The sequence below is a fragment of the Telopea speciosissima genome, chromosome 8, assembly GCF_018873765.1.
Source record: "Telopea speciosissima isolate NSW1024214 ecotype Mountain lineage chromosome 8, Tspe_v1, whole genome shotgun sequence".
In the NCBI taxonomy this organism is placed as follows: Eukaryota; Viridiplantae; Streptophyta; class Magnoliopsida; order Proteales; family Proteaceae; genus Telopea; species Telopea speciosissima.
Genome location: NC_057923.1, coordinates 55878899 through 55891138, shown reverse-complemented (window position 1 = coordinate 55891138; position 12240 = coordinate 55878899). Strand labels below are relative to the sequence as shown.

The 12240-nt window shown below is 37.9% G+C and overlaps 1 protein-coding gene across 4 annotated transcripts in view; it reads right to left on the bottom strand.

The window, feature by feature from the left end:
• The window catches only part of LOC122670956 (regulatory-associated protein of TOR 1-like), a 33063-nt gene extending 25265 nt beyond the window's left edge, over window positions 1–7798 (bottom strand). For 2 of the 4 annotated variants that reach the window (XM_043868008.1, XM_043868009.1), the window contains exon 1: window positions 7134–7795. In XM_043868008.1, the coding sequence (XP_043723943.1) occupies window positions 7134–7424 (291 nt within the window). In that variant the 5' untranslated portion in view covers window positions 7425–7795. Of the gene's footprint in view, window positions 1–7133 lie in introns of all 4 variants that reach the window. The other 2 variants (XM_043868011.1, XM_043868010.1) reach the window with 2 other exon arrangements.
• Between the last annotated feature and the right edge of the window lie 4442 nt (window positions 7799–12240).

Below are 12240 nucleotides of genomic sequence, written 5' to 3'. Positions count from 1 at the left end.
TCCAGGCATGGATACTATAAACCAAATACATTGAAAACTAGAGACTTGTTTCAAGACTTTGGAACTACAAACAAGGAAAATAATAAATCTGCCTAGGAATATGAAAAGACACTTAACTACCTAGATATATGCATGGTTCAAGATTTCGCAAAATATCGCCGATATATCGGCATATTTCGGAAATCTCGCCACTACCGAGACGAAATGGCCATACAAAATGAAAAAGTACAAATTTCAGCAATATTTCATGATATCTCGGGATATTTTGGGATTTACATGGCAATTGTGGATGACTACACTCATTTCTTCTCCGAAACTATACCGTGGTCCACATATGTCTTTCAGACAGAGAGCAATGGACGTCGACTCTAGCGGAGCATGACTGGGATCGATCCAGGAAGACATAGCAATTATTGCTAGGATTTGTTGAGTCTTGTGAGTTGTGAGTTGTGAGTTCTGAGTTCTGAGTTCTGACTTTGTGTATTGACTATTGAGCATCGAACGAATGACTTTTATGGAGTTTCTAAGTTATGATTTATGAACTTATGCACTTATGACTTTATGAGTTTAAAGTTTAAACTAAAGGCTACATTTGACTTCATTTTTGTTTCATCACTTTGTTTAAATTTGTTATTATGTCTTTTAGTACTTATACAATGTGTATTTAACTATTTATACATCAAGGTCCGACCGTACACTGTTAATCAAGGGTGCAAACCCAAATCACCACTTTGAGTTCACTTTTTTGCAATATGAAGGTTTAAATGTGTTTATTTAGCTTAAATAAGAGTGTACATGGAATATCAGGCCTTAATATGGCCAAAAACCCACCGAGATGGACTGCCGAAATACGGCAGAAAAATACCATATTTCTTCAAAATTTCGGTAAATTTTGGATATTTTGGAAATCTTGACTTGCCCGAAATGGCGAGACGAGACGAGATCTTGAACCTTGGATATATGAAAATAAGCTACTACTAAGCCTAATCCCGTATGCCTTCCTTGTACCCACATTTTAGGCCCATTAAAGTAGCCCATTACAAAGAAAACACATAGAATCAAAGGCCCAATGTATACATAACCCCACCCAGCTTATTTCCAATTAAATAAGTCCATTATGTGACTCATCTGCATCGATTCTCCCCTACTTCAAACAAACTCGACCTCGAGTTTTGTAGAGACAAGGAATAATATTCATGTGATGAATGTCCAGCTTCAGTCCATAATAAAATTCTGGTAGCTCACGGTAGTTAGGGATGTAATCGATCAGTTGAGGTCCATTCTCCTCGAAAAACTTAGATGGAAAGATAAAATCCATATGCTCCACCTCTGAATCAATTTTTGCATCAAAGGGAATAACCACAGAATCTTCAGAAATTGTCACATGACTCACTTCCACCACTTCGACTATAGTAACGAACTCATCTACCACGATCTCACTAGCAAGTACATCAACCGTTGCAATGCAATTGTCTACAATAGAATCTTGAGACATGAACTTTTCAATGCAATCGTCGGTTGGTAGTTCAGTAACAGACAGACTCTTCGTTGCCTTCCATGGCGACATCTGCAGTGGATTCTTCAAGTACTTTCTCCACCATGTCATCGGAATTTTTAAGAGATGCTGTATGCTGGATTATCTGCTTAAGTTGTTGTACTCTGTTGTTGCACATAGCTCTGGTCTCCTGCAAATCCGAACGAAAAGTATCCATGGTTGTAGAAGAAGTTTCCTTTTCAACTTGAAATCTCGGCTGGTGGTAATCTTGTTGACGGGAGAGCTTGTTGTTGACACGTTCTAAAAGATACTTATTCTTCAACTCGTACTTCATCTCTTCCCAAGTGTGAGGCTCACGTCGTCTGACTCTGAGCTTCTCTTCATGGGATCTCCACCAAGCTTTAGCATGATCAGGCCAATCGCAATTCGCAAATAAGCAAATCTGATCTTCTGTGCTTCTGTCAAACCATTCCGATAAAAATATTCTTCCAAAGAATCTATCCAATTAGATATGGATTTCTTTGTTCAGCAAAATAAAAAGCATTTGGATTCATTCCATTTACCAATCTAAGCTCTGCTACCAATTTGGTGTAGACCTAAAAGGACTACAAGCCAAGATCGAAAACTGGAAGAATAGGGTTTTTAACTGAGCTTGGTTTGATTAGGCTAGGGTTGCGTAGGGTGATTGACTGCTGGTTCTAACGGAAGATAAAGAAAAGGTCACGGCTAGAGGGTTATTAAAAGAGGGTTATGGATGGGGTTTTAAGGGCAAAAACAGGTTGCAAATGGAAGAAGGGTGCAGGGACTGATTAAAGGATAGCTTGAAGAACTTACTTGAAGATTGTCTGTTGTAATTGATAGTCTAAGACTGAAATAGTAGAAGGATAAATAATTCAGACAAGTAGAGCCTCACTAGTGTCCCACCATAGGAGTCCCACCTAGGCCACTTGATAAACTCACAAGCATGTTCTCAAAAGAGAAGAAAACTAAGTCTTTGTTTGAAGAATTCTGGAATGCTACAACAGCCTTCCACGAGTTCTATTTATAGGGGAGGAAAAGCTCCCAAAAACCTCCTAGTTACATGCATGATATTAAATGGACTGTTGCCTGTTGGTCTTCCCAACTTTAGTGGAGCTCCCACTATATGGAAAACATTCCCCATACATGGATAATATAAACCCAATACATTGAACCCCACCCCCCAAGAAAACTAGAGACTTGTTCCAACACTTTGGAACTACAAACAAGGAAAATAATAAATCTGCTTAGGAATATGAAAAGACATTTAACTATCTAGATATGTGAAAATAAGCTACTACTAAGCCTAATCCCGTATGCCTTCCTTGTACCCACATTTTAGGCCCATTAAAGTGGGTCATTACAAAGAAAACACAGAGTACCAAAGGCCCAATGTATACATAACCCCACCCAAGGCTTATTTCCAATTAATAACCCATTATGTGACTTATCTGCATCATGCAACCAGGAAGTCCCTGAATCTGTCCGCCAAGCCAAGAGTTGCAGAATATTTAAACTTCGGTTAACCATCTGTTGAGATTAATATTGCTTGCTTCTATTAGAGAGAGAGGTTGCAATTCTTCACCCCCATTTTCAGATTGATTGGATTCCTCGTGAAGTAGATCTTGAGCCTACAACTAGTTCCCCTTTCCGCTGGGTTCTGGTTGAGTTCGAATGAAGAAGATGAGTTCCTCTCTTTCACGACTTAATTAGGTTCCTTCTTTTATTACTCCACTTTCCCTTATTACCCCTTTCTTTATCTCTAACTCATTCATATCCTTATTTTTATCTCACTTCCAAGTTTACCCTCTTATAATAAATCTCATTTCCTTCCATATCCCGACACCCATTGAGACTATCAATTTACCTTTTTGAAATTCCATTTAATAACAATATTGCCATCCTATTATAAATTTTTGTTTATTTACAATTGTGCCATTGATCATCTAAACTTCCACATATTTACAGAATTGCCATCATCCCTTGCTATTTCGCTATTGCATGCCATAGTGGGCCAACAAGCGATCCGAATAGGGTTTCTGGACCCTGGATCTGCATTAGTTTTCCAGGTTAAAACTGGTGTCCTTTGCAATTGGGATGATTTGTTCACTATGTTAGTACTTTGTACATATTTGGTTATCATTGTGTATCTCCATTAAGTTACTCACAGGTGGGACATGGACTATTTTTCCCAACAAATGGTATCAAAGCAAGATTCTTGAAATCCGGTGCAAGATGAAGGGAAACACCACAACACGGATGATAAACTTGAATGGGAGCAACTAAATGATTTGGAAAACAAAGATGGAAGATTTACCATACTTCAAGGATTTGTACGCACCCATAGACGGTGATATAGCGAAACCCGAAAAAAAGACTGCTGCTGAATGGAAGACCATGGATCAGAAAACTGTTGGATTTATCCAACAATTTTCGGATGATACCGTTTTCCATCACATTTTCATAGAGACGTCGGTGAATTCATTGTAGAAGACATTAGAAAGGCTATACGAAAGGAAGACTGCTGGCAACAACACTTTTTTTATCCGAAAGCTTGTGAACCTGGAGTACAAAGGAAGCTCTGATGCAGATAAGTCACCTAAAGGGTTTATTTTATTGAAAATATGCTTTGGTTTGGGTCATATATGTATTGGGACTTTGATCCCATGGGTTTATTTTGTAACTGGCCACTTTAATGAACCTAAAATATGGGTAGACAGTAGGAAAACGAAATTTACTTCAATAGTTTAGTTAGAGTCATGTTTTGAATCTATTTCCTTTATTATTTCATTTTCCTAATCAATTTAGGTTACCTTAGGAGTTAAGGATAGGGTAATGTGTTTTCTTTTTAGTATCCAAGTCTATTTTGAGTCTTCTATAAAAGTTTGCAAGGAAGGCTAGCATTGTACACGAATTTGATTAATGAAATATTGGCTTGAGCCTTTGTGAAAATCCTGAGATAGGATGGTGAGAATACCCAGGCTGAAATAGCCAACCCCACCTTTAACCATTCCCTTTCCCCATCCCCTTCAGTTCTTGATTCCAAACCCTAGTTCAGTCAAATCAAGTTCAAGTGATGCAGGAGCAATCCCATGGATCGGCCCAACCCCGTTAGGGGACCCATATGAATATGAACTGGGTCCAATTAATTTTTTGGGTTTAATAGGATATTTAGTTATTTATTTATTCAGATTTATTATTGGGATTTTCTCTTGTAATCTTTTACTTTGAATGGGTTATCTATTAGCGGTAGAGTATTTTAATAGGTTAATTAAAGATAGAGTTGATTAAGATTTTATTTCGGTTATGAGTCTCAATTAGGAATCCTTATTTTCTCTGTAAATACAAGATTTACTCAGATTTTGGAATGAAAGTTTTGAATGGTTTTGTTACCAGACTGGTACGAATCAGGTTGTGGACTCTCCTCTTCACTTCCCAAAAATCATTCTCTAATCTTCTATTAACCACTCCTTTTCTTTTCTCCCTGTGATTAGGGTTGAAGAAACCCCTTTCCAGAGCGACCCAAACCTTGGAGTATTACTTGCAGAATCTTTTCTTCCTGAGAGAATTGCACTAAAGTTCAGATCTGGTTTGTATTTGCATTATACAATTGTTGCAGGCTATTTCTAGGAATTTTAGGTTGCTGAATTCTTCTATCACGTACTGAATTTAACAGATGAATAAACCAGCAACACATCTTTTGAATTTTGAGTTCAACCAACTCGATCTGATTGGGTCAACTTCGAAGCCCATCTGGTATTTCTGCTTCTGGTTTGAGTTTAGAGGTTGAAGACGATAGCCTCATTCCCACGATTTATCCTATTAAAACCCTTAATTCCTGTTATGCCCCCACCTCTAACCTTTAATCCCTTTTGAGCGTCATTAATCTCTTCTTCCAAGAATACCCCTCCTTCACCTTACATGTTGTTCCATTCACTTGTTTCTTTTTTATAGTTTTCTTTAATATAGTTGAATGATTTATTCAAATAGGGGGGTATTTGCTTATTTATGAATAATATCTTAAGTAAATTAAATGATCTTAAGCATAAATAAGTGCTTGGCCTGGTTTCTGGCACAAATAAGTGCCTATCCTGGTTTCCAGCCAGGTTTCCACAAGTTTTGATGGGGATAAGTAATACTTATATAGATATTCAGGTCGAAACCAACCGAAACCTTGAACTTTTAAAACTCCCTGCTTAACTCATCTCAGTTTCTTGCGAAACCGTGATATCTCAGTGGTTTCGGTAGGTTTCGACCGAGTTCTTTTTCCATGCTTTTGACTAGGGTCAAAACCCTAATCGAAACCAAAATCTTGAACCTTATACTTGAAATTTGATCAAGTAAATCCACATTAATCCTGAGCAGTGAAATTTTGGTGCCTTCCCCACCCCCCCCTTTTTTTTTGGGGGGGGGGGGGGGCAAGGGGTGGGGTAGACAAGGTCAGTCATAAGTTGTTACAAGTGAAAAACTCTTTGCACAAGGAAACAGAAGAAGATCATTGTTCAAAAGCACAAACACTGGATATCTCTCTCTTGGGATTACCTGACGCTCTGATACCAGTCTTGGTTTGCACTGAGAATTATGAACAATGGGCGCCAGCAATATGATTCCTTATTTGGAACCAAAAAAACACAAAGTGAAGAAGCCAACAACAGAGTCGTGAGATGATTTACTTCCTTAGGGATTTTTGGGCTCCACCGTAATGGATAGAGATGTATTCCAAAATCTACTATTTTTAGACTCCATAATCTTTCCGTTGGAGAATAAAGGAGTTCCTATCCATTAGGAATCGCCCCCAAAATTCTCTCCACTTCCCTCCCTATACGGGATAACTAAAAAAGACGCTGGATGAGGCCAACGTGGCCACAACGCCAACACCTTGAACACGACAGAATCATTATACCCATCCAACGACAAAGTACTGTCCAAGGTCTGGAGAATATCAGCTACAAAATTGGAAACTTAATGTTCCAACATGGAAGAAGCATTGAAAAACCAATGATCATCACGCCATGAGGTTCCATGTCAATGAATTCTTTCAGACAAAGACAAAACTCTGCAAAGTCTAGCATAAATTGTCAGCTTTGTCATATCGTTGAAGAAAATAGTCTTATACGACCATCAACCAGAAAGTCTCCCTAGCATTGGATAACCAATGGAGATACTGGAGAAAATGCAGGTTTGCCAAATCTTTGTAATCGAAGGATAAATCTCAAGGAAGGAAGAGCTAGACTTGTATATCAGTTCCATCTCACAGATTTTATTCATAAGAAGATAGTTCGTGTTCATACCACATCAGATGGGCAAATAAGAAGGGTACTACAATATCATCTACAGCAATAACAACATGCCCCTAATTCTTCTGACCAATCATCTTCTTCTGCCCTCCTATATTTGACTGCTGTGATGAGTTTCACTTGACCTAGATAATACACTTGCTCAACAATACTAACGAGAGCCCACTCTAAACAACAGAACATATTAATCAAACAAAATAAAAGGCACGTAATTTCGTAAATCATGGGCATACAAGTTCAAACACACCAAACCAACAATCCAATTGAATAATAATAACACAGCAGGGCAAAGCCAAAAACCAGAGACCAGCAGCAAAGCTTACCCGGTCCTTAGGCCGCCACTTGGATACAAGCCCACTCTCCGACGGACCAGATGGCACGCAAGCTTCAAATGATTCATGCCGAAGATCACACAACACAACAGTCTGTGGCAAATACGCCATGCTCGTCGTGGTTGTCCCCGCTGCATTGCCACTGCTATTACTTGCCGTCTCGGAGTCCCTTCTTTGGCCACCAAAATCTCCATCATCCCTGCTTGAGAAATCATCCAAGTGATTCGATATAGCCATTGAAGATTGTGAGAGTTGAGACGCCATCAGATCTCCCAATGCCATTCAAATTCCACAAAGAATCAACCTTGCCCTAATCGTACCGCTGAGACCATGACCGAATATCATAAAATTCACAAAAATAAATCATAAGAATCCTTCAGTTCCTCAGTTGCTACGATCCAGCTTCTAACTCATCCCCTCACAGAAACCTAATCAACAAAGCCGCTAAACCAGCGGCGCATCGAAATTCTCCGTAGAAAAGTTAAAGAATCCAGCTCGGATAAACCCCAAAACCCTGAGAAGCTCTACAAATGCTTACGAAAACCCTAGAAACCCTAAAATTTCGAAGGCGAAGGCCGTAGCAATGGCGGCAGAGCAAAAGAGGTGCGGAAAAAGGATTTTGGGAACAGAGTGTATTGTGTTTCTATTTTTTCTTTTTTTTCCTTTTTTTTAAATAATTACTGTACTATTTTCATGGGTTTTTCAATTTTATTTTATATTTTAGAACTTTCCAATATAAAGCATTAACTTCGAAACGAAAGAATTATAAAACAAAACAAAACAAAAAAAAAGTTGTTAAACATACGCATTGCCCGAAGTGCCCGTGAAAGCTGCCCGTGTTTTGCTAGCTTGAGTGCAGCTCAGCAAAGTTACAAAAATTAACGGAATATATAATATTTAAAAAAAAAAAAAAATTGGTAAAAATATAATATTAAATTAATAAACGAGAAAAAAAGGCATTGACCAATCGATGTCTTTTTTGAATCGTGCTTGAATAACAGCTCAGCATCATCACATGTGTGCATTGAGATGCGATAAATGAAGTTAGCTTAGATTCTAAGGAGGTTTGTGGACTAAAAAAATTGATTCTAAGCAAACGATGTGTAACTAAACCATTGCTCGGGTAGGGAGTACTAGGGGACCGATGTAGGGATTGCGAAAGAAAAAACAAAGATTTCACAAGATCTTTGATTTTTAGAGGGTTTTCATTTTCTTTTTTTTTTTTTTGAAAATAAAAGACTCAAGAAAAAAAAAATTTATTACGCCTCATTGGGCAAAAGAATAATAACCACAATTTGTAGAAGGTCCTTCGAAAAAGAAGACATTCAAATTACATGGAAATTTGTGAACGACTGACGTGAACAAAAAAGCAAGATTCAAAGCTGCTAGTAAGAAGCCCCACCCACATCAAAAATGATAGTGGAAACCTCAAAAGGGAGGAAAAATTGAGGAATCCACTAAGCAATGGATAAGAACCTGGTAGTCAAGGTGAATGGAAACTTGCAACAAGACATTATCCAATGCTGACTGCATCCCCAAATGGACGGCCAAGGACTCACCTATTGGTGAAAATAGTACTAAATTGAATCTTTTTCTAATTCAATACAATGGATCGAATATAAGGTTTATCTTTACCTCTTTAGTATCACAAGCAAAACACCTCCAATGATTCATAGCACTTAAGCACCGAACCTATAAAAGTAGGAATCAATCTCCATTCAACACTTTGATGGAAATGAACACAATAGAATCCTCTCTCGAACAATGGCAACCTCCAATACTTAAAGAGAGAGTGTCTACGATTTGGGAGAGAGCTCTCTCAAATTGTATGAGCTAGCTAATTTCTTAGACTTTAATTTCTCTCATCTCAATGCTATTATAGCCAAACAAGATTCTTTCCCTTTTTTGGATTATTAGTACGAAGTGGTGCGATCCTATATGGTCGAATCGCAAGGTATCTCGCAATGAGTGACACTCAATTAGTTAATTAACTTAATTTTCCATAAGAACGCCTTAGTATGGTAATAATCGTAAAACCCATAATGATAGAAATATTACGTGTAAATGCCTCCATTTTATACTATCTCATAATGGACCTCAAGGCATGAGAGTGATGTCACCACCCTAGTCCATTGAACAACTAGTATACAGTATCCCAATCACTGATTGACAACAAAACAATGCAACAACACATTTATAAAATATATTTATTACAAATAATAATTTTATAAGTTCTTTGTAAACACCTTACAATTAGACTACTAAGTTTAAAATTTTTCATTCAATCAAATTCAGGATTCTCTCTTCAGATATTTTCCATGCGCGGAAAATGGATTCCTTAATAAACGTCACTGTCGTTCATCAGCAAAAATAGTGAACCTAGTGTAGTAATGTATAGCTAGCCAGATGTGAACATCAACTTCATATACACTAAAGTACAAAGTGTCGATCTACAACGATGAAGACCTCTCAGGTCAGGAGATCATGTAACTATCACGAGAACCCTATTACACTAAATATCTTATAGTAAACCATGCAGGGTTCTTGAATGATCGAGTCTGATACACACACAAATGTGTACCTGCATTTATATCTAGATCTCAACTCTCGTAAACACACAATGCAGCAACCATGTCAACAAAGAACCCAACTCTGTCCCTAGTTGTGAACACTTTGAGGTCATAACTTCGACACACTATCATCCATAAATGTGAATTAATTAAAATTAAACAATTTATTGTGGGTTTAATGGACACAATATTCAACAATCATCAAACTTGGGAACACATGGGCAGTGGCAACTAAGAGTAGTTGGTCATTTGTATCTAATATGAGTGAACCAAGGGCCATAGCTCTATGAGAGAGAGAGAGAGAGAGAGAATAATAAGAACATGATAGCTCCTGATGTGAATGACATGTTGAACTGGCTTCAACACTGAGAGAGGATAATCCTAATTTTACCAGCTACAGTTCATATGCCCTCCTGCCTTGCAACCAAGATTGGTCAGGCTTTCTAGGAGATGTACACTCACTCTGCACACACCAGTGCACTTCTATTCTAACGTATACATAATCACAAAAATAAGATGTACGTGGTTCGACAATTTGCCTACATCCACGGAGCAATACCCCTATGGGATTTCGTATTTGCTCAATATTCAACTGTGTTCAACTGCAACTACAGTCCAGGACACTCTCTTGCTTTTGTCTTTGGTGTAAAAGAACTGGGGTTCCATCCACCATGTTGGTATGTTTTATCTCCAACAACAACTTAGGAGTACCCTCTCTTGCTTCAACCCTTGGTTTACAAAGGCTAGGGCTACAATGCTCCTCTGTCCAGTTCCCAAAACAACTATAACAAGGATGGGCTTATATATCCCCTACAGTGCAAGCACAAATGCCAATGCAAATCCAAACTACACACAGACATTGATTTATATATTTTAACAAGCACCTAACCTACAGTCAATCCCCCAACTGCAAGCACAATGCATATGGGTCATCAAACATATAGCCTACAAGTCATTTACAATGAAAATGAGGAAAGGCAAGAATGGATTGCCTTCCTAAAAGTAATCCTTCCACTAACAAATTTCAAAGATGCGTAATTGTCACCATAAGAACATGCTCCCTACTTCAATGCACTCCACAGTCACCAATACCCAATCTTCACCAAGACTTAGGGTTATTCAACCTTGGAATGCTTCATACAGTACATTCCCACAACATAACACTCCATTGATACATATCGGACACCTACATTATGTTCCAATCATATACACAAGCAATTCCAATTACACACTCACTTTTCACTCCTTTCTTGGCAAAAATCACCTTGAATGTTAAATATACATCACCAACTTACCAATTTAGCAATATAGCATTTCCATGGTCTTGAGGGCTTCAAAATTGATAGAGTAATGTACTTAGATCAATCCCAAACCATCCTAATGCTTCCCTTTAGTTTTTTTTTTTTTCCAGAATTTGAGGACTCTTCTCAGTTCTATTTGCTTCCATAGACAGTTCAGGGACGTTCTTCTACGAATTTGGAGCATACAACAACTTGAATGGGCAAATCGAACTTAAAGTGGCTAAGTTATGGTCATTTAAATATCCAAGAAATTTTATAATTTTGGAGGGCATCTCATGACAAATAGTATGTCACGGCTAGGGCGGCAAAGACCATGGTTATTGGAACAGCACTCAAAAGTGTAAGCGGCCTATCGATCGTTAGATCTTGCAAGATCCATCATTTAAGACCTTGAGGCACCACAATCAATAGAATAGTATCTTCGCGGGTGTGCACAATGTACCTGCATAGCACTGAAGCAGGGAGTATAGGGTCTACAGGTAGCTCAGATTAGAGTTGTCCGATCAAGATTTTGAGAATGCGGGTGCATTATCGTTTATAAGATCATCTTCATCACATCTTCGATGAGCAGGAGAACCAAGATTTGTTAGATCAAAATCTACAGCATGAGAGAGATATAAGAACGACTTACAAAATTAAATCGCGCTTCACAGGATCTGTTGGATTGAGATCTTCAACTAGCGAAAAAAATATAGATTGCATGATTAGCATCTTCAATGTCAAACGATGCAACTTCAAAGTACGGCATGAATATGATGCAAGATCGAAAAAGAAACATGTGGTTGCGCTTGATCTATCCTATGATTGATACACAAGGCAAGTGAGATGTCAATTGTGTAATATGAATCTTCATATTGCAGGGCGAACAATGACGCTCGGATGAGGATCTTCAACACTAGCACGTATACTCATAAAGCACCGAATCAAAGCAATGTTTGAGTATTGTGCATTGTACCATGGCTTCAATGCACAACCAACCACAAGACATGCAATAAAATCAATTTCGTCAATGTTCAGTGCCATCTTTCATGCTTCGTTGAGAACCATCAAATGGAATCTATCTTAGTGATTTAATCTTTTCATATCAACGTAACTATCAATTCCGTCAATTATGCATGATATTCAACGAGGTATAAATATTTTTTTTTACGAAAGAGAAAATTAATTAATTAACAGAAGATAGTTATATTGATATGAAGAAATTATATTAATATGTGGCTTTGGACT